This window comes from Pseudopipra pipra, chromosome 16 (genome assembly GCF_036250125.1).
Source record: "Pseudopipra pipra isolate bDixPip1 chromosome 16, bDixPip1.hap1, whole genome shotgun sequence".
Lineage (NCBI taxonomy): Eukaryota > Metazoa > Chordata > Aves > Passeriformes > Pipridae > Pseudopipra > Pseudopipra pipra.
In genome coordinates this window covers 361,282-384,624 of record NC_087564.1, presented here as the reverse complement: position 1 = coordinate 384,624, position 23,343 = coordinate 361,282, and the positions used below count along the sequence as shown (strand labels likewise).

Below are 23,343 nucleotides of genomic sequence, written 5' to 3'. Positions count from 1 at the left end.
GGAACTCAAAAGCAGTTCAAGGAAACCTCACAGAAAAGAAAGAGCACAGTTAACTGTGGCTTTGAGGACAAAAGCAGTGTTCTGTGAATGCTGAAAAAACATGGGCAAACTTCAGTGACAATTTGGAATGCACCAGGAGAGAACATTCCCCCTCCCACGTGGTGATGAGCTGAGCATGTGAATATATAGAAAAATTAGCTCCCTCATTTGCCTTCAAGAGTCCATCCAAGGGTATAAATGACATCTGCCTGGCTTCAAAGGACCAGGATTTTGCAAAGCATAAAGCATGTGATATCGGTGTGTCATCCAACAGTGATTACTGGAGGGGAAAAAAAAAAAAAATCAAGACTCAAGCTTAATTTGTCAAAAGCACAACTTCACCACTTTTCTACCTCTGCTCTAACTCAGTGTTTTTGAACAGGAGTCAAGAAGCAACTTTCAAACCTGTATACTTGGAAATAACGCTGGATGACCACCTATGCACTGGGAATCCACCTCCGACTTGCTAACATGGAAATGCTACCCTGAGCAAGTCTGAAGGCTCCGTTTGGGAGCACCAGCAAACCACAATTGTGTGGATCGGCAAGTTCTGCCACTCAGTGTGCTCCATGTGGCCACATTTTTCCCAGATGAAACTTGTTCACTTATAACTAAGCTGAACCATTAAATAACTAAGAGACTTACTGACAAAATCAAGGAGTTATTGTGTCCTTACAACTGAGTCAACAGCCTAAAATCCCTCCAGGGAACATCAAGCCTTTTTCACAGCAGAGCAGCGAAAGAGCAGGAAAGAACCTGTAAGAACCTATTTCCTCCTCACCTATCCTCAGGCAGAGATGCCTCACTCCAAAGCCTCCCTGGCCGTGCCAGCTGTGGTACAGCTCTCCTCTCAGGAGGAGAAAGTGCAGCAAGCAATTGAGTTACAAACCACCCTCTAGATAGACACAGGAGAGCCAAAGATGCCAGACATCTCCCGAAGGAATATTCCTTCGGTGTTTGTATTATGAGGAGGGGAAATCAGCCTTCACGTTATTGACTCTCAGAACAGTACAAGTGTCATGCCTTTAAGTAATGATTGATTTTTTCCTCCTATTTGTACTTAATTTCCCTCCTCTGTTTTTTTATCTGTATATAACTCGAGTCTTTTCCATCTTCACTGCATTACTAGTACTCTTTTTAGAAACTTGATACAGTGCATACTCAGGATGGGATCTCTCATGAAAAATAAAGGACCAGAGCCAGGGATCACATCATTGTCATGTATCCATGGGGACAGTGTTTGCAGGCACAAGCAGTGTGGCTAACTGAGAAGACACTATACAGCCACTGGACTTACTTGCTCTTGACTTCTCCTTGCCCATGACCTCAGGAAGATGGTGTCCAGAAATGTTCTGGCAGTTTATGGGTCTTTGTTTATTCCATCTCCCTTCATGAAGGGGTCCTTTTGGCAATGACATTCTTGTGTTATGGTGGTGGTGAAGGAAGTGTGTAGGAGAAGAAAGAGGAAACCTTTCCTTGGTTAGTGGAAATAGTTAGAAGCATACTTGCTTCTTTATGTTTGTTTCAATCTAATCATAAATTACTTCTTTTAAAAAAGTGAAAAATAATTTTGTTTGACAATAGGGACAGGAAGGAAGACTTGGCTGGAGCCCCTCTGCTCTGGAGCCAGGCTGCGACAGCTGGGGGTGTTCACCTGGAGAAGAGAAGGCTCCAGGGAGACCTGAGAGCCCCTTCCAGTGCCTAAAGGGGCTCCAGGAGAGCTGGAGAGGGACTTGGGACAAGGACCTGGAGGGACAGGACAAGGGGGAATGTCTTCCCACTGCCAGAGGGCAGGGTTAGATGGGATTTTGGGAAGAAATTCTTCCCTGGGAGGGTGGTGAGGCCCTGGCACAGGGCTAACATTGAGCCTCTGTTTAAGGCAGTACCATCGTGCCCAAATATGAATTCAAGAACACATCCAGCACATCATAATAGGAATGGAAAGGCTTTATAGACATTGAGTCTGTAAATGTTGAGAAGCCTATGGCATCTCGCCACTACAGAAATTTAAGAGAAGAATTCATTAAAAAAGTAAGTCTGCCATTCTGCTTGCAGGTTTTGTTCTGGTTATTGGGCTGGTGACTTTCTACCGCATCGGGCCATACACCAACCTCTCCTGGTCCTGCTACCTGAACATTGGAGCCTGCCTTTTGGCCACGCTGGCAGCTGCCATCCTGATCTGGAACATCCTCCACAGGCGCGAGGACTGCATGGCCCCCCGGGTCATCGTCATCAGCCGCACCCTGACCGCTCGCTTTCGCCGGGGCTTGGAAAACGACTATGTGGAGTCACCATGCTGAAGGAGAGCACTTGAAAGGGGAAGGATCTCCAAGGAGATCTGCATTGGAATTGTTTTTCTATAAATATATGCTATAATTTAAAACTAAGGGTTGAAAGACATCGCAACGCTCACTCTTGTGGGCAGAGGCCCTCAATTATTATTTGGATGGGCTCCATCTCTCTCTCTCTATATATATATGTATAAAACACATAATGTTATATATATTATATTATATTGCCCTCTCCCTCTGCTGTACAGCACAGAATGTTGGATTGTCAGAATCCTGACAGAGAATCACAGCTGCATGGCAGCAGGGTCAGCTGGAGAAGACACCGAGTGTGTGCAATGAGAACACAGGAAAGAGGGAACCAAACACACGTTTTCTCTGTCTGCATCAAGTTCTCCTGCTCCCTAATAATAAAGTAAAAAGCTATAGGCTTTGGAGTTAACAGGCAATCTGAGAAAGCAGAAAACTCACTATAGAATAAGTGATGGGTTTAACAGCTGTTCAAATTTCATGACTCTCTAGTCCTTCCTTCCACCTCTCTACAAGGAATGGATTCCCATTAGCTGTAACATGTGCTCCCAGCCCCAGCACAGCCCAGAGAGTAAACAGCAAAAGCAACTCCAACTATTTCAACGTAAAGAAAGGGAATGCAGAAGAATTAAGCTGCATTTTTTCAGACACTTCTTTTGTATCCTGAGACAAAGGTTTGGGTTTGTCCCATGTGTAAACAGACAATAAAAATGAGAAGGGTACGCAGCTATAACAGGCCACACATGCTGCTGAAAAATCTACTTCAGTGTTACATTGAGGGCAAATATCTTCAGGAGGTTACCTGGACTCCCTAATAATCACATATATGATTAACTTACATTGTTGGGAACTATTATCAAAAACAGATATTTCAGCCCAAATTGGTTTCTTTTCTTCCCAGCCAGCTTTAACATTTGCTTTGACATTAGAGTGCTATGGCAGGACACCAGCTCTGCCCAGCAATGCTCAGAGGCACATAACACAGGGAACACTGGAGAACAGAGCTGCCACTCAAGCACCCAAACTGGAAAGTAAGACACATATACAAGACTTCAGCATGAGATTTAAAAACAACCTGCCTAGTAACTTAATTTGGTCATGGCTAGGCTTAGCGAACGAAGATTTAGGAAGGCTATATCCACATTTGTTACAAGCACGCTGGTGGCTAATGATGTGGTAACAAAGTGAAAAATGAATACCCTTGGAATGAGGCCTATTATAAGTCTCACGCTGAGAAGCACACGGGTTCACAAAAGTCCTGTGCATGTAATTTTCAGGAGGAAAACCAACACACCAAAAACTATTATGCAGGAACACCTGGGATACAGGAACCTGAAGCAATGTCAGGTGTTTAAAAGCTCTCAGGATGCTGCTCTGAGCACAGTTAGTAATAGGTTTGACAGACCATGAGCTGTGAATGTTACAAATCCCTTAGGACTGTTGCGTTGCTCCCAGCTGAGTACACTGCTTTGCTTCTCTATTTCCACACTTTGTTAAAATCTGATCATCAAGCTGGCTCTTGAGTTCTGTTCTGCACTCAGTTTGGATGTGATAAGAAACTCAACCCCAACTGCTGCTCTGCACCACGTTTCAAGTGAGCAACACTCTGCAGAGACTGATGCTCTAGAACAACTGCACTGCTCTAGACTATCAGGGTAAACACCATAAAGCTGACAAAGAGTTTCTTCTAGCAGTAGGTTTGTAAAAACCAACTAAGATTAGTATTCATTTGCCTGCATTACTTTCTGGGAAAAAAAATAATTCCAAAAATAATATGCTATGATTAAATGCAGAGGTTTTTAAAATAAAATATTGTGGAGTATTTAAGAGACATTATATTATTTCTCCTAATATTGCAATATCCATATTATAATAATGTACATTTGAATTTAAAAATCAGCTATGTGGTTGGTAAATCTGTAATACACGGTATTACTGTGATTATTTTAGATGTATAAATAAAGTTGTGAATGTTCATTTTCTTCTAGTGATGACGTGAGATTTTGCCATTCATACATAGGATAAGGTTGCTGGTTATCAGTTACTCTTTCCTGTTTAGTAAAAAAGACTCACAGAGCTTGCAATGTCTTGTAGACAAAGAATAAGCAGAGAATGCATGAAGATGTCTTTAAAATAAATGCTTCATGTTGTTAAAATGAAAGGTAGAATGAAATCAGAGAGGGAAAAGGTAAGGAGAATTTAGAAGGATCAACACTTCATACGAACTTTGAAAAAAAAAATAAACCGCACCCAAAAAGAAACACATACAAATAGTTCTGATACCTTTTTATCAGCTTGATGGCTTTAAAGGCCTCATCCATGTCTCCAGCAGTCAGATAGAAGCTGAAGTTCAGCATGGCATCCTGGGTGGTCTTATCACAGTCTCCCAAGCCAATAAAATCTCTCATGGGTCTCCTTGCAACCATCTGAGAGACCGTAGCTGAGCCAGGCTCTGGTGCTCCCTTCTCAGAATCTCCCAGCTAAAAGCAGAAGGTTGGCATTTAGGGATCAGGCAGATTGAAACTCAGTCCTTTGTACATGTAATTAGTTACATTACTCCCACTACAGTCCAAGTTGTTTATTTCTGCAGGACCATGATCAATAGTGACAACAGTTGAGAGGTTTAGGAACTTCCTGGAAAATGCCCCAAAATATGGAATGTCATAGAAGAGATGAGCATACTGCAGTGAACAACCACAGTACGTCAGTGATCACTGGAGACTGGTATAATACCACAGAGAGGTAACCTCCTATTCCTATAGTTATTATTATTATTATTACAAATGTAATAGCAATAATTAAGTCCCCAGACTTCTGAAGATTTCAGATAAGCATTTCTCCAAGTTTAGTCTCTTCTCAAACATTAGTCTGCTGTTCTGAAAGTTAACTATAGAGACCTAGTTCTTTTATCCTTGCCTTTGTGTGAAGCTTATGAATACTGAAGCTCAGGTTCAAACTCTTCCCTATACAACTAGCAGTTCTGGAGCTTCAGAGATACTTTCACCAGTCACTGAAAGGCTGACAAAGCTCAAAGCAATTCAATCATTATTCAGAAGAAGAATAAAGTCTCAATCCTCAGTGTCAAATGATGTGTCTGGAGTGTAACAAGGAAACTTTCCCAGGCCAAGCACAGTGGAAGATCATCTGAGTCATGAAGTTGCACATACACTCTACCTCAACTGTATATTTAGATAACTAAATATTAAGGTTTACAGAAGCCAAGAAAAATAGCATTATATTATTATACAGTGGAAGTCTTAGATACAGTAAAAGACAGAAATCAAAAGCACAAATACAGTTGACTAAAACCTGGGGAATTTCTGGAACTAGGACAGTAAAGATATTGTAGCGACTAAGGAGAAACCCTGGAATGAAACTTGGTCAAAACAGGCTTGTTGCATCAGCTCAATTTGCTGTATTTAAAGCAGACTCTGTTCATATACTAAATCAGGCTTCCCAAATGAATTATTGTGTAACAAGTGATTTAGTCATGAAGAGTCATGAAGAGACCTACCAAGGAAGAAAATGGAAACAGAAAAGAGAGAAGAAGAAGATGAAGGAAGAGGAGCAAAACAATGCAGATACTTACAGGTTTATAGACACATCCCCTCCGAAAACACAACTAATGGCAGCAATAATCCATACGGGGTTTAAAAAAAAAAAAGACATAATATCAAAGTAAAATAGCATGAGACATGTTGGAGAAAGACACGTTGGAGACATGTTAAAAGAAAGACTGGAAAATGTAGCATATCACATTTGACCTTTCAAATTAAGGGAAAAAGGAAAGTAAAACAGAGTACAACTCTAAAAGCTTGATCTGCACAGGAAGGGTGACAAGAGGCAGCGCTTTGAAAGGGATGAATTGCAAAGTGCTGTTTGAATCTGAACATGTTAAGTAGAAAAACACCTCAATACATTTTCCCTGTTTAACACTGCTCTTAAACTACAGGAAATTAGGTTTGCATGATCCAACTGGCCTTAGTCAGATGACTTAGAGGATTAGAAGTCTCATTAATATTAATTCCCTGAAGATTTTACAAAACTAAATGCCCTAGTAGAACAAACACCCTGTTACACTCCCCTACAAGACAGGAACAGAGCAAATCATCATCCTGAGAGGCACCAGGAAACTCAGGTCAGCGCTTCACCAGAAACCAATCTGTAAGTAACAGGCTGCAGCTCTCCCAGTATGCATGGAATCATGCAGGGTATTTTTTACCTGAGATCCAAACAGTTTTGGATTGAAATTCAAGTTTAAGAGGTTAGAGCCTGCATTCCTGGCATTTGCAGTATTTGGTGACAGTGCAAGATAACTATTCTTGGGGATTAAGCTGCATTCTAACAAGGAAGTGGGTTGCTTCTGCCAAAGCTAGTAGGAAGTGTTCTCTCTTACAGCCTATGTAAATCTGACACACACACACAACCTGTACTTTCAACAGGCACAGTGAATAGATAAAGCAGAATTTTTTTCACATCCCTTTTTAAGTTGCATTCCCTGGTAATTTCTGTTTCTCCTATATTTGTATGTCACATTCAGTTTGCAATACCCACAAAAAGTCAACTCATTGCAAATTCCACGGTCCTGCCAAGTTCACCTGCATTAGAATTATCTTTATGTCATTTCTACATGTGATGCAGCCACTGCCATTGGAGTTCCTCTACTTACCCCAGACTCAATTTGGTTAAAATTTGATCCCTATGTAGTGGAAAGTTTGAACTTCTGGGAAGGGAAGGAATTGTTAAAGATTGCCTCACCTTTTTTGCAAAGTAATAATGTGGCACCTCTATGCCCAGCAGAACTTCATAGGATGAAGGCAGTGGAAAGCTGTCCTGCAGCAAAAGGCCATGCTCTTCAGTGCTGAAGAATGAAATAATCCAAACATCCACCTGGAAAAGGAAGCAAAGCATTGTTTTGGTTTTATGCTGCAATATCCTTCTTTCTTTTTGTTTTTATTTTCCATATTCACTTGGCAGAAGCTTCTCTTGAAAATAATATGACATATACATTGACATACACAGCTGCTGGGGAGGGCAGGGCTACAGGCTTCCTCCCTGCTGTGAGCAGCCAGGGACTCCCTCTGCACAGGGACCTACAGTTCTGCCTCCCAGCAGCCACTTTCACCCACCACAGAGAGAAAAACCCCAGGCCACAGCTGCTCCAGCAGCCTCCTGACAGACCTGGCTCAGGGCAGAGAAACAGAATCATGGAACAGTTTGAGTTGGAAGAGACCTTAAAGCTCATCTCCTTCCACCCCCTGCCATGGGCAGGGACACCTTCCACTAGCCCAGGTTGCTTCAAGCCCTGTCCAACCTGGCCTTGGACACTTCCAGGGATGGGGCAGCCACACCTGTTTTCAACTTTAAAAAAAAAAAAAAAATCATATTCCTATTATAAGTTCAGCAGCTCACTGATTGCTTTAAGATCCCAGGGAACAGTTCCTGTAACAGCTGAAATATTGACCTGACTCAAGCCAAAGTAATACATTTATTTCCAACAGAAGTTAATCAGACTTCTCATTTCTTAAAGCATAAGTAGACAGTAAAAAGTTCTGTTGAATAAGGGCCAAAAAGTTGCATTCCTTTTCTATCTTCTTATTTTTCAACTATATGTAGAAGTCAAACATTTAAAGTTTTTTACACGAGGAATATTAGGTTAAAGTGTTCTCCTCTGGCTAGAAGACCTCACCCAGGCCTTTTGAGACATCCCTATTCCACTACTCCCCATCTTCTCATGATCTTTCTAAGGTTATTTCAACCAATAAAAAGACACAAAGAACTTTCTATTTCTAATTTTAAGAGGTTTAATTAAAATAATGCACGAATCACAAAACTTGAGATCAACATGGGCATTTCAAATCAACGGAATATTTATGCAGGACAGGAAGTTCTGTACAAAGAGGTAAGGACCTCTACAAGCACAGTAGCAGGGGAAGAGGGGAAGAATTCTTGGTGTGATAAAAGAAATCTTTGATTAGATCACTTCTGATCAATAAAAATGAAATCTTTTTTCTAATGTAAAAGAGACCATAACAGATAATTTGGGGAGTCTTAAAAATGTCCAATGTCTGTCCAGAAAAGCAGAAGATGGGAAGGACTGGGTGGAAAGAGCATATTTCTCTGTTCACTTAACAGTAGTATCCCTGTTATTCTACCAAATTCATTCTTGCTGCTAAAAGTAGACTCAAGATATAAAACCAGCATTTTTTTTTTAATTTAAAACCTTCTAGATTATCAGTCCACCCAATAATGTCACCTGAAAAGCAGTGCTCCGGATACAAGCTTACATTATGGCTATCCCCAAAATTCTAGCAGAGATAAGGAATCCCCTCTTTTTCCTCTTCACCGTGTGCAAGCTGGGGCCAAACCAGAGAGCTGCCATACAGTGCCTGAAGCACAGACACCAAACACAGGGTTTCACCACTTATTTTTGTTCCAGATAATGTGTACTACCCTCTCCCACATCCTAAAACAAATCCAAGGACTTGATTACTTGGAGGGAGAACTCCACATAAAGCAAGATAAAATAAATAAGAAAGACCGTACCGTGCCCTCAGTCTGGTTTTTCTTCTGGTCTGAAGACTGGAGTCCCGTTTCAGGAACTGCTTCACATACAAAAAGCCTTGGTTCACTCTGGTCCCAGAAATGGCAAACAGGGATGTGACTGTGCAGCTCCGGATACTCCAATACAGACCTACTAAGAGATAAGAAAAAATGTAGAAAGGGAGACAAAATAATTCCAGCCCTATCAGTGCACGAGTGTAAATAAAGCATGTTATTTATTCTCTGCATTACAGCATTAACCAGATACATATTCCTGCCTCCTGACACTTTACACATGGCCATGACACTGTTAGTTTGGTCTGTGTACACTGACCATGGCTTCGGGACATATTTTTTCTACATCTCTGTGAGGAAAAAGCTGGTACTGCCACAAATATAAAGAGGCACCCAAAATCTGCCTCCCCTGAGACTCTAGGTCCTACAGAAACACTTGAACATCCTTCAAACAATCCATCTCAGTGACTGCTGCTGCTGTAGGTGCTGTAGCACAGGGGCTACCTCAGCTCGGCCTTAGAATCATGGAATCATTACGGTTGGAAAAGCCCTCTAAAATCACCAAGTCCAACCATCAACCCAGCACCACCACCATGTTCACCACTAAACCACATCCCCAAATACCTCATCCACACATTTTTTGAACACTTCCAGGGATGTGTTCACCACCACTGCCCTGGGCAGCCTGTTCCAATGCCTGACAACTTTTCCCCTGAAGAAATTTTCCCCAATATCCAATCTAAATCTTCCCTGGCACAACTTGAGGCCTGTTTATTGTTACCCAGGAGAAGGTACCAACCCCCACCTGGCTGCTGTGGGTGAAGAATTCCAAAGCACATTAAGCACCAGGACAACCCCTGCAGCCTTGGGAAAGCCACTCTCTGGCTGTAGTTTAAATAATAACATCTTATTGCCTCCTTGGGGCATTTCAATACTACTTCAGTGCCAGCCATGCCAAGACTCCAGACAAACAGAATCAGACTATTTTAGCAATGGCTTAGTGTTCTTCTGAAGAAATACAGAATATTGAGAGGTGTCACATTTTTATAAGAGAAACCATAGACATCATCAAAATATTTTCTCATTTGTTGTCACCACTGAGGGCTGAACTTTGTGGGGAGGATTGGAATAGGGCTGGAAGGCAAATTAAAAGATTCAAAGAGGTGCAGAAATATTCAAAGTCCTTTCTCTGCCACATAATTCAAAATAAATAACTTGCAAACTGAAAAACAGTATTTGTGTAAAAAAGCTTGGACTGTTTAGATTTTGCCTCAGGAGGAGGGAAAGAGAAGCAGAAGAGGCAGAGATTATTATGACTTCCTGGTGAGTTTACTCGCTCTGATTTGAAGAACCTCTAAAATGAAGTGCAGATAAATGGATTATTCACACTGATGCTCAAACAGCAGTGAACCAGTAGTACTGGCTTGGGACGGCCTCTGTTGGGCTACACAACATATTGCACTTGGAAACAACTTCCTCACTACTCATACACTACACTGTTGCATAACTGACCAAGACATAAGACCCTAAATTTGCATTGGCCTTAGTTTTTGATGAGCTGAGTTTTCAGTGCTAAGACGAGTAATTCCTTTTTTTCGCTTGTAATACCCATAGCAGAGAGTTGCTAAAAAAGCAATCCACCTACTCCAATGCTGTTTTTTTCTTAAGAAAAATACAGTCAGAAAAATTACCTTAAAACCAGATGGGAATTTGTACCCTAACATTCCACTGTCCTTCCACAAGAATTCCTAATTCATTGCATTGTGCTCCTAGGATTTCTAGCTTTGCATTTCCCACAGAACAATTTGCATGAACACAAAGGTGTCAGTTCTAGATATTTCGTGAGTTTTTACCCATACAAAAACATCCCTTACTGCCCTTTAAAAATATTTTTTTCCAACAAAGACCTTCAAAATGTCCTCTTTTCAGTTCCTATCATGTAAACTCTTCAAGGAAGAGTAGCTTTCCAAGATTTTTCTTTACTTTAAGATTTGGATCCTAATTCCAGTCATGCAATACCTTGCACATACCCCCCCTACACTCAATCACCCTCCCCTTAGAGACCTCTTGAGCCAGACATGGATTCCACATAGCTAATAATTCTCCCTGCATTTCTCTTTTGTGAATTTCTCCAATACCTCCATGAGCCCTTCCTTCATCACCTCTAACTTCCTTTGGCAAGGAGCTCCTTAGCTTAGCTGCATGTTGGCTGAAGAATTGCCTCCTCCTCCTTATTTTGAGTTTGCTTTCTAATATCTTCGTCTAACACTCCCTAGCTCACGGTATTGGAACAGACAGGGATGCAGCCTGATGGACATACAATGCACCACCTTTCATTAGTTCTCTAGAAATAAAATAATTAAATTCATACAAGCTCCTACACAAGACAGAGCAATGTCAGTATCAAAGTGTGCTTGTCTTCACAGGGCAGATTCCCATCTTAAATCCACCATTAAAGCTTTTTGAAATAAAAGCTCCTTACTTTCCAATGCCTTGTCCAGCAGAAAGCTTCTCTCCACCATCTCCCTGTTCAGCACTGAAATCAAAGAGCGTAACTTTGTCCATTTCAACATCATAGAAACAGATCTTGGAATCGATGTTCCCATCTGCCTATAAGAAGGGAAAACAAAAAGTTCCCGAAGCATTCAAGTCACAAAGGAAAAAAAAGGTATGCTTACCTCATCCGCTTCATGCTTTCAACTTTCTTTACTGGTAATCACACAAGGACATTCTCAGGAAGAAATACCAGAAAACTTCTGGCTGTTTTTCTATTCCATCAAGTCAGCCTTGGATTTCTTTGAAATGCTACAAAGCAACTTTCTTAACTAAAATACTCCTTCCTTTTCTGGGTTGTTCCCACTACAGGTACAAAGCCTTAAGAGACCTTAATTTTAGTGTTTATTTACACGCTGGGACACGACACTTCATGACACAACTCAATACACTGCAAGGACCATGTAGGTTTGTTTCTGAGAAGTGAATCTTGAGTCCTCAGTAATCATGACCTGCACCAGAGTGTGAACAGGGCAGGTCCCAGGTGGTGGGTGAAGAGCTGTGCCTCACCTTGCTGACCAGGATGCTGACTTTGCTGCCATTAGCATTGCACTTGACAGATGCGATGCCTCCACGGCCAGGGAGCAGCTGGGATAAGTCCTTGCTGTTGCAGTGCACTTTTGCCTCTCTGGGGGAGGGAATAAACTTCAATCATATGGTGGCAAGCAACTGGTAATATGCGTCAGCCAAAACATTTCATGAATTATGGGTAAGACTTTTAAAAACAAACTATTTCCACTGTATGACACCACTGCCCCAGACTCCAGCTTCCTCTCCAGAGGACTGCTGCCACTGCCTTTCCTTCAGGAATAAGTTAATGGACATTCTTTTCTCAATGAATCAGCAAAAATAAACTCAAGTGCTTCTACAGGACTCCCAAAATAGGGCTATACAGCAAGAACACCTGACCAGAGTTCTGAATTCAGAGGCCTGCTTTTCCTACAGAAGTACTACAAATGTTGAATAGAGCCCATCACATGAAAGTTCTGTGTATGGAAAGCACATCGTGGAGCAGGAGTAAAGAAATGTCATTGGGGGGGTATTTATATATTTTCTTATCTCAAAAGAATCTTAATGCTGGTATAGATGCAAACCCAGCAGTCAGTCAGCAACAAAGGACAAATCTCATGAAACAAAAGAGTATGACAAAAAAGTGACAGTAATTTGAAGTGACAGCAATTTAGACCTATAATACAATTCCATGAAAAAAATCACTTTGATTCTGCAGAAATAACATTGTTAGGTTACATGTTTAGACCTCTCATTCGTTCTAGGCCAACTATGGTGCTTTGAAATTAAAGAGTGCTATACTGTCATCATTTCTATTTTCAGTATCAAACACAAAAATTTCACACAGCATGCAGGAGTGAAGCTACTTTTTCTCCACTATCCAACATCATAATCCAATATTTGTGCTAGTTACAACCTGCCCAAATCCAGTAACCTTTAAGCAGTTTCCCAGGTGGAATCCATGTGATCCTAACCCAGGTAGTTTCCAGTGGGTAACTAACTAGCCATTAGCATTCCTCTGGTGACAGCATGCAAGGAAGAACAAAATCTATTTGTCTTCAGGTTTTTCAGCTTTTCAAAATTACATTTGTTATTAGTAGCTAAATTTTCTAACTGAAGGTCATGTCAGTACATATCTTTTTCATGTTTGTCAGCAAACGAGCACAGTAAAGTTTGAAAAAAGTCAGGTAAACTTCTTTCTAAACATAAGCAGGAAGAAGAACAGAGTGTTTGGTTATTGGTTCACTTTCTCCACAGATTCACTGAAACAAGTTTTCTGATTTATGAGGAGATATGGAGTTTCTTTAGTTCAACTCTTCTGAGATTAAATTCTTGTTCGAGTCGTTAGAAGAAACGTGGGGCATCCTTGCCTTGATCTTCCATAAATTTTCCACCAACTTTTAAATCCACAGAAATATAGCTCACTGTATTCTCTTTTTAAAATAATAATCATCATCATCATCCCATGACTTGTCTAATTATTCCATGGCTCTTCCCTTGCTTTGGAAATAGGCCATCAGCTCCCATAGGCTGCATGTATTGTTTCAAGATTCAAAGGGGCTGTCGCTTTTCATCAGATCAAAATCAGCTAAAGATTCCACACAAGATGTATGCTCAACTATAAACAGATTATTTTTAACTGCCTTATTAATACCTGCGCGAGAGATCAAAGATTTTCAAGTGAGCCAAATCGGTTCCCACAGCCAGGAAATTCCCACAGACATCCAGGAGGCATGGACTGCCCTCTGCTTCCGAGAACACCAGCAGCTGCTTAACTGTGCCCTAGGAAGAAACATGTAGCACCAGGTTTGTGTGGCCACAGCCTCACTAGAAGGGACTTATCACCAAATTAAGTTACGAACTGCTGAACTTCTGTGTTAGGCAAATCGCTCCCAGGAAGGTGGAGAAACTACACACACACACTCATACACAATCCCTGCAAATGCAATCTGTGTTTCAGGTATGCACGTAGCCTCAAAAACAGTCTAAATTTAAAACACGTCCTTCTGCAATAATTTCCTCTTCAATAACGCAACCTTTTCCAACTGAGAGGGATATATAAGTAATGGTCTCTGAAGGTCCTTAAATACAAAGCTGCAAAAATAAATACATTATATTTATGTGATAAATCACACCTATTCTAAAATACAATATTTATTTCCTAAATAAAATGAGGTATCATAAAACTGATAATTAGATTTCTCTTTCTGGTTCTCACAGATTAGCAGAGGCTGCAAAGGTTCAGCAAAAGATTTTGCAGAACACACAAAATGTGCAGAGAGTATTTTTCATTATCTTGTAAGAATACTCAGTATGTTCATCTTCCTGTCAGTAATATCCATATACATATTCAACCTGCATGCAATTTTGATCCTCTTGAAGTCTGTAAATACTTCTTAGTTACAGTGCAGTAGTGTTCAAAGTGACAGACTTTTTAAAGAACACAAAATGTCAAAGATCTTTCTGCTGAAATACTCAATGTATTTTTTCTATGACATAGGTAGAGTTAATAGATTTGGAAAGATCACCCACTTAAAATTTAAGTTCTAACACCAATCTTTGAAAACAATAAGGCATATTTGTCCCTTCACTGTTTCCTCAGCCCTTACCTGCCAGGTGCGGACCTGAACCCGATATGGCTCCACTGTGTACAGACTTTCTCCATGCACGGACAGAACTGGAGAGTCACAAAGAAAAGAGCCTGGGACAATCACAATAAAGCCATCATTACAATAAATAGGTTCCATAAAAAGGGAAAAAATAACTTAAAGCACTCAATTTCCACTGTCTTGCACCAAATCCCTTTTCCAATCTGTCAGTTTGTACTGATTTCCAAACTCCTTGGTGTTGCCACCTTCTTCCATTCTGCCACTACATTCAACACCTGGAGCTCCCACTGTGTTTGTACACTCTCCGTGGAAACAAATGGGAGAGGAAGGGCAAAGAATTGATATGGGGAGTGAAAGAAAGAGAAAGGCAAGTGCCATGTGAGATTCTGGTAAGAGAATTCACTCCTTCCTTCATCAAACTGCAACTGAAGAGGGACAACGGAATCTATGGCTTTGCAATCACTTCAGGAGTGGTACAGATTGTTGGGACTGTGGTGGTAATAACACAGTGATTCAGCATGGAAAATTATTTACAAAGGAGTAAATGTAGACAAGATAAGGCACTTAGCAGAAAACAGTTGACGGTTCTTAAAAGACGAACCTCAAGATTTTGGATGGGATTGATGGAATTCTGCATCACTTATTACTCAAGGCAGAAATAATTAGGGAGAATTAATCACTTAAAAAATAATTTACTTAGCTCTATATACAGAAATTTATGGGACAACTTTTCCTGAGAGCTGGGACTAAAACCCTTCTTCCCAGTTCTTATGTAAGTGCTATGAAACCTTGATGACACTTTCCCCCAAGCAAAGTGGAAAAGCCTTCAATAGCCATTGACATGTCCTATCTGTAAAGGCAACAGGAGCCACAGGTACAAAAACAAGAAAAAATTCTGTTCTTGATCAAATGTTGGAATGATGCACTTTAAAAAAAAAAAACAAAACCAAAAGAAAGCAGTTCTATCCTCATATCATGTTTCGTGCAAGGCCCTGTACAATGTAATTTAGCTACATCAGATAGAAGTTTGTTTCCTCAAGCCTTGAATTTTTTGCCAGTCTAGAGGAAGGTGTCCCTGCCCAGGGCAGGGGGGTTGGAACGACATGAGCTTTAAAGTCCCCCCCAACCCAAACTCTTCTATGATTCTATGACTACAGTCCATTAACTACCATGAATGAAGAGAACATATAACTCTGCAGGAAAAGAATCATTTCAACTCTGACCAGTGTTTTAAGTCTTACCTGCACTTCTGAAGGTATCTCCTGAACACTCAAAGACAGTCACCTGCTTCCCATTCCAGAATACTAGAGCATCCTAGAACAAACAAAACACCAAATGAATGTGTACATTCAGTTCCTTTGGAAACATACAGGAATGTACACAATAACACAGCAAGAACTCCACATAGCCACCATTTACTAGTTCCTCTGTACATTGGGCTGGAAGGCTTTTGGTAATCCAGAAGTTCTCTGGGTTCTGGTCAGCACCTCAAGAATTCCTGAGTCCCTGTGCTATCTGAAAAACCAGCTCCACCACAGCACCATTGCTACCATTACAACACTACCTCCATAACACACTAAGCTGAACATCAAAGAAAGTTTATCTTAAAGACTTAGAATGTTTCATCTCTATACACTGAACTGGGCAACTGATTAAGCAAATAAATGAAAACAAAACAAAACAAAAAAACAATTAACCTTAGTAGCAAAGACTCCATTAACGTTCATATCGACACGGAGGCTGTGCGTGGCTCCTGTGCTGAAGGTGGTCACATTGAAGAGGCTGGGAGACACCTGAACCACAGCCACCTGCTGATGAAAATGCGCCGACATGGCCTGTTCGCTGAGGATCACCACAGAGCTCAGGCTGTTCACTGCCAGCAGGTTTTTTCGGGAGCCCCACTGTACAGAACGGGGAAAGAAAAAACACACCATTTCATCTATGGTCTTGAACAGTCACAGCAATGTCCCCAAGGAGATGACATAGGGAAGGACACAAATAAATAAATAAACATTTTTATACATACATGAAATTCTACTATCTAAATACAGCTATAGGCAATGACTAGGAATTATTACAGATTCAAACTATTATGCTTGTTATCCAGCTACTCAGACTCCCTTCGTCTAAGTAGAGGAGCTGGTTTTTAAATTAAAACCGCTTCTTTTTTTAAGATACTATTGCACCACCTTACATTTACTGCTGCAAGAGAGCATCATGTATTTAAAGGGTTTAATAACTCTTTCTAATATCCAACCCAAAGCTCCCATGACACAACTCCAGACCATTCCCTGGGTCCTGTCCCTGGTCCCCAGAGAGCAGAGCTCAGGGCCTGCCCCTCCTCTGCCCCTCCCCAGGAAGTTGGAACTGCAGTGAGGTCTCCCCTCAGTCTCCATTTCTCCAGCTGAACACACCAAGGGCCCTCAGTGTCCTCGCATGGCTTCAAATCAAGGCCCTTCATCATCTTCATTGCCCTCCTTACAACAAAAATAATCTAGAGTTTCCATAATTAAAGACAGCTTGATGAGATAAACCCACTGTGCTTGTTGACAATTGTTTGGCAATGCTTTTGTTTATGCTCCCAAACATTGGGAACAAGGTGCTATTTCTGGACAGTGCTTCGTATCCTGTTATCTGGATACGAAGGCTCAAATGGGCAAGAAACACCTATATTTCTTCCCTTCCCTCAACTTATTAGCAGAGGTATGAGATATTATTCATGGCACACACTATTTCCTATATCCTGGACCTTTTGTTACTGAAGCATGTTCATAAAACACTTGGATTCTCTATTTTCACAGCACTTCTGGTTTAACTTTGTAAGCAGGACTGTGTTATGGACTCCCATTGCTTTTTAAATACTTTTCACTCTTACGTGGAAACAGAATAATAACAAATATGAAATTACTTTCTCTTGAAAGGCACCAAATACATTTGTTTGATTTTCTTTTCTTATGAAAAATAATGGGGATTGTTCTCACATATGAAACCAGCAACAGAATGATATAAAGTATAATAGAAACACTCTAAAATTGAAAAGAGTTAATATGGTATAAAACCCCAACAACAAAAATGCTGGAGAATCTAAAGCACAAGCTTTGCCTTTTAGTAGAATGGTGGTGGTTAAAAAAGCTGTTTATCAATATAAAACTTTTTCAAGTTAAATTCGTGATTGTTATACTCAGCATTTCTCTTCTGCATACATCAAAATGCTAATAGGTATAGAATGACAGTGTTTAACCTCACTGTGACAAGTGAAAATATTCCAAATAAATAAAAATGCTGAACCCTGACACTTAACAGGCGATGGGTTAAAATATATTATAATGCTGTATCTTGTTACAGCCTTCAGCATTAAAAATAGTGCAAATAGCAGTAGAGATGGTTTAAAGCATTTGGTTTACAAATTTGTAAGAGTAAATTTATTATTCCCATCTAGTCTGACACTATCACACATTATAAAATTATCTGGCAAACAAGAAATGTTTTTCTGATGAAAAAGCAGCTGGAAATACCATTTGGTGTGTAAAAACATAGCATTCCATTCTAGATGGCCCATCTTCTCACCAAAAAAATATTTGGTTGTAAATACATCCTTTTATTTTTCATAACTACCAGTAAGAGCAAACTTTATGTTGAGAAATTGACGAAAAGAAGGAAATTATTGATGAATAAAAGTATGCATTTAGTCAGCTTTTCCTGCTTGTTATTTTATAAATTTATGTAAAATTGACATTCCTGACAACCTCTCTTTTCCAGAAGATGACTCCAGGGTGCTGAATCCAAAGGGTTTGTCGATGAGACACATGATGGAGAGACTAGCTACAAACAGGGAATATTTCTGCCCATTGCAATTTTAAAAGTTACTTGATTTTCATGGTTTTTCCTCCTAAGGAGGACCAACCTGTGGTGGGACACATATCCTTATGAGAATGATTGTGTTCATCTGTTTCACAAAGGTGCTCTATTCATCCAACTGTTGTGAAGTCCCACCAACATTCAAGGAAGCTCTTTCCTTTCTTACCTTTATCTGAGTGACATTTCCCTCAAGTTCTGTGGATGCCTGGAACTTCCACTTCTCCTTGCCCTCCAAAGCCCATGTGCTCTGGTCAGATCCTGCTGTTTTCCTCCACATCGCTACCCTCCCTTTGCTCGTTCCAGCTGCCAGGAGACCTGCCATTCACAAACACACCTCAGGAAAACAAACCCACGTTAGACAATGTAACAGGCAGCCAACTCCAGTTCTGGGGTACTGAGAATCCACCTTGCACAGAACCATTTTTTGCCTTACTCACTGCAAACCAAAATCCTAGTCCTGGACTGGGGAATCTTTCTGGAGAAACAATGGGAGAAGTTCCATTGTTGTGGAAGTTCCATTGGAAAAGTGCATCACAAGGTGCACTTTTTAAGCTACCAGATGAAGTTATCTTTTACAATGACTTCATTTTAACCATTTATTAGAATACAGAACCATAGAATATCCTCAGGTGGAAGGGACCCACAAGGATCATTGGGTCCAGCTCTTGGCTCTACACAGGACACCCCAACAATCCCACCATGTCCCTGAGAGCATTGTCCAAATGCTCCTTGAGTTCTGGCAGCCTTGGGACCAAGACCACTGCCCTGGGGAGCCTGTTCAGTGCCCAACCACCCTCTGGGGGAGGAACCTTTTCCTGAGATCCAATTTAACCTTCCCCTGACACAACTCCAGCCGTTCCCTTGTGTCCTGTCCCTGGTTACACAGAGCAGAGGTCGGAGCTGCCCCTCCACTGCCCCTTGTGAGGAAGCTGCAGACCCTGATGAGGTCTGACCTCAGTCTCCTCTTCTCCAGCTGAACAAAACTGGTGCCCTCAGCTGCTCCGCATACAGCCCGTGTTTATTTTTGAATAGCTGGTTTTTAGTCACCATGGGCAAGTGACCACTGAAAACCATTCCAGGAGATAGCAGCTGTGCCTGCACTGGCAAACCAGGTGATGCACAAGAGTAGCTCTGTAGAAAAGATCCATTTTTGAGACCTGGCATCCACACATTACATGCTGGTGAGCTCTCCTTTGCATTAGCTGTAGTGTGGGCTTGTCGGCTGAATGCCCCAAACACACTGGAGTGCATTAGGAGTACTCCAGGAGTACCAAAGGGAATCCAGCTTGTGTGCCATGAGACAACTCCACAGCAAGTTAAGGTGTGGTGGAGTATCGAATGATCTCCCTGCACCTTCAAAGGCACATTTCTGATCCAAACTAAAACCTTCTACATCACATGCTGCCACCGAGACCCTCAGTCGCAAGGAAAATATACTGAAATGACTCCAGGGCATGGAAGGCTGAGGTTTGACAAGGATTAGGACCAAGAGATCACAGGTCCCATGTTATTTCTCACCTTTAGCACTGCAGTAAGACACGCAGTTAATACATTCTCCTCCTTCAAAGCCAAATTGCACATCCGGGGAGAGCACATAGTTCTCATCTCGGTCCAAATCCCAGAACCTAAGGCACACAAAACAAGAGTGTTAATAATGCTTTTCCTTCCAAGTGTCTTGCTAAACACAGTTCAATAGGATGCTGTACATGACATGAATTTGCTATTTCCCTAATACCCAGATCATGCAATTTTTAAAATTAAATTGTCAGCAGCTGCCTCTGGAATGTGAATTTCTTAACAATCCTTTTCCTTTGACTTTTTAATCTGCAGCACATTTTGGGATATTCTACTATGAAGAAAGGTATCAGAAGCAAAATCAGCTTTAAGAAAAAAAGAAAAAAAATGAGGGCTAGTTGCAATTTTCCTCCTCCCTACTTATGCTTCCTCCCCTATTTTAAGAATATCCCTTGGTTAGCCACCAGTCCTTCGGATTCCAGGATTTATTTTCTAGAACTAAACACTGCCATAAAACATATTCCTTCTTGATACTCGGTCTTTATTATATTCTCATAAAATTAACAGAAGATCCTGTCTGATAGTAGCAGATAGGGAGCTAGTAATGTTAATGGAACACTCCCACCCTCCAAAAAGTTAGAGGAAACAGGTACAGCAAGTCATAGTAAAGACAGGGAGAAAATATTTTAAAACGATCCAAAAGGGTAAAACTACAGAACACAGTAACATAACAGCACGGCAAAGCAACATAGGTACTTTAAAGTATTAGGGACAGGAGAAACTTAATTACTTGTCTTATATTACAGTAACAGAGAAATGACCTGAAAAGTAAGCACTTTTTTCCAGTTGCTGATGCTATGAGTATCCTAAGGATCAGACAGGAACAATGGTAAGAGCAGCTAAATGGCTGCAAAACCCCCAGGTGGGTCTGTTTTTAGAAGAAATCAATAACAGCACTCAAGGAAGGAACAGATTTGGGTAGCACTGCCTAACAATATAAAATACCTTAGAGAGAAAGCAGGCCATATAGAATCAGTTTGTGTCCTCAAGGAAACAGATTTTTCATTCAATTTCTCTATTTATTTTGAGGAAAAAAATAGGAAATATTGGGAGTTTTTCATTATTGGTAAAAAAACCCACAACCAACATTTCAGCAAAATATTCAGTTCAGACTGTAAACCTTTCAGCTGGCCCTTGTCAGGGGCATCCAGAAAACTTTCAAACGAGGGTTCTTACCTGATGACTGTCTCACCTAGCGCTGTAACAACCAGGCTATGGTCTATCAGAATGATGTCTGCAGAATGAGCAGTCTTCCCACTTAACTTCACCTGTTAACCATAAGCACATAAATAAATTTACAGAAGGTGGGAGGAACACACTGAAGGACAGTAAGCATCTGAACTGCATAGTTTGGCTAAAAAGTTAAGATGTAAGAGTAACTCGACCCATCTGTCAGTTCAGACAGACTAATAGTGATCACCACTAAGTGCATCAAGATGTGATGTATAAATTTAATAAAAGAAACCTTGCAGTGGGTTAATTAAGTAGGTAAGGAGTAGGTTTTCACTCTTGCACTAGGTCTTCTCTTAGAACTTGATAAAGATTGCTTTAAAATGTGAAATACTAAATCTTACTTCTAGTCAAACACAAGTAATGATCAATAAGAGGTGGACACTCCTGTAATACACAAGTGTCCAGTCTTTTTCTATCTTAGATAAAGAGGAAAAAACATCCTAGGAAGGTGAAGGTTTGGGTTCCACCCACAAGCAGCATTCTGTAACAGTGCAGTATTTTATTTGAGGCAAGGAGATTATAAATCCTGGAAGAGGTTTGTTTGCTTTTTGCCCTTTTTTGCCCCAAATAATTTTTGGGTCACTACATTATTATTTGTGATTCTGTGATTACTGGGCTTTAATTTTTCGAAAGCTGCCTCGCCTTTTGAGGCATGTAAAACGACACCATCTTTCAGATGTGCAGACAAAGGCAGTGTCACCCAGAGGAGGTACTGAAAGACAGGTAAGCTCCAAATCTCTGAGGACACAGATTGACTATTTATTCACAACATACTTAACAAATATTTGATTATACTGGAATTTCCAATTTTTCTCCAATTCACTATGAAAAGGCAATGAAGTGTAAAAGGATTAAGATAGGATCAAAATGAAAGAAAATTATGAAAAAATAGGAAGACAAGATCACAGAGTCAAAAAACCATCTTTCCAAGTTCATTAACAGATCACCCTATTCCACTTTTAAATGAGCATATTTTTGTTTGTTCACCAAGGTATTATCTGAGAAACAAAAATGACAGTTCATTCAATTGTAGGCAAAATAGTGATAATCAAAAAACAAAACAAAACAAAAACAAATACTTACAAAGAATAAATATTGCAACTTTACCCTGTAGTGTGACTCTTACCTTCATGAGCTCTTCTGCCTCTCCCTCAGGGGTAAGTGCATACAAGGACAACTGCAGGTTCTCTGTTATTATAAGTAAAACATCTCTTTCCTCCAGCAACAGGAGCTTTCGGACCAGACTGTCAGTGGACAACACCTGTCTTGTCTTTCCTTTCTCATTCACGTAGTGCACAGAACCTGCAGCACACACACAAACAAGGTACAGCTTTTAGTCAAAAGCTTTTAGCTACAAAACCCAAAGTTGCTGCTTTCTATCTTAACAAAACATTCCACAAGTGCTGAAAAGGTAAAAAACCCAACAATTCTTTTGTCTTATAGTTTGTCTCATGATACAGACTATGACAGCCGACAGGAACAATAAACTAAAGCTTATTTTTCCCTATTTAGGAAATCCAATAATAATAATTTTAAACTACAAGCAAACTTTCTGCATGAAAGATGGCTTCTGAAATCTTCAGTCTTAGAAATAATATGTGAAAGAAGAATGGCAGCTAAGAATTGGTCCAATTTACAGCAGAGTTTAGATGACAGAAAACTGCAGACCTGAAGTTCTCCATTGTTTAGAAACACTGCACCACACATCAAATTCAGCTTTAATCCATTAATTTCACTGGCAAATGGGATTGTGTCTTTCTAAGAACACTGACAACAGCAACTACGGCACCCATCAACATTTTAAAAGCCACTATCATTTCATTAAGTTGTACTATTCTATAAATCATAGAATCACAGAATCATTAAGTTGTACTATTCTATAAATCATAGAATCACAGAATCATTAAGTTGTACTATTTTATAAATCATAGAATCACAGAATCATTAAGGTTGGAAAAGACCTCCAACATCATCAAGTCCAACCTTCAACCAAGTACCACCATGCCCACTAAACCCTACCATGAAGTGGCACATTTCAGGGCATGTTGACTCCACCACTGCCCTGGGCAGCCTGTGCCAGTGCCTGACTA

The 23,343-nt window shown here is 40.4% G+C and overlaps 2 protein-coding genes across 6 annotated transcripts in view; one reads left to right on the top strand and one right to left on the bottom strand.

Moving 5' to 3' along the window:
• The window catches only part of TMEM204 (transmembrane protein 204), a 28,367-nt gene extending 24,033 nt beyond the window's left edge, over positions 1–4,334 (top strand). The window contains exon 3 of the mRNA XM_064672411.1: positions 2,095–4,334. Coding sequence (XP_064528481.1) covers positions 2,095–2,339 — 245 coding nt within the window. The 3' untranslated portion in view covers positions 2,340–4,334. The remainder of the gene's footprint in view (positions 1–2,094) is intronic.
• Positions 1–23,343, bottom strand: part of IFT140 (intraflagellar transport 140) — a 78,927-nt gene that overhangs the window by 40,145 nt on the left and 15,439 nt on the right. For 3 of the 5 annotated variants that reach the window (XM_064672403.1, XM_064672402.1, XM_064672401.1), the window contains exons 6-18: positions 22,380–22,555; positions 21,197–21,288; positions 19,964–20,070; positions 18,612–18,760; positions 16,285–16,488; positions 15,829–15,901; positions 14,588–14,679; positions 13,633–13,760; positions 11,979–12,096; positions 11,398–11,525; positions 8,904–9,054; positions 7,116–7,247; positions 4,641–4,837 (exon numbers count right to left, since the gene is read on the bottom strand). In XM_064672403.1, the coding sequence (XP_064528473.1) occupies positions 4,641–4,837; positions 7,116–7,247; positions 8,904–9,054; positions 11,398–11,525; positions 11,979–12,096; positions 13,633–13,760; positions 14,588–14,679; positions 15,829–15,901; positions 16,285–16,488; positions 18,612–18,760; positions 19,964–20,070; positions 21,197–21,288; positions 22,380–22,555 (1,747 nt within the window). The remainder of the gene's footprint in view (positions 1–4,640; positions 4,838–7,115; positions 7,248–8,903; positions 9,055–11,397; positions 11,526–11,978; positions 12,097–13,632; positions 13,761–14,587; positions 14,680–15,828; positions 15,902–16,284; positions 16,489–18,611; positions 18,761–19,963; positions 20,071–21,196; positions 21,289–22,379; positions 22,556–23,343) is intronic. The other 2 variants (XM_064672406.1, XM_064672405.1) reach the window with 1 other exon arrangement.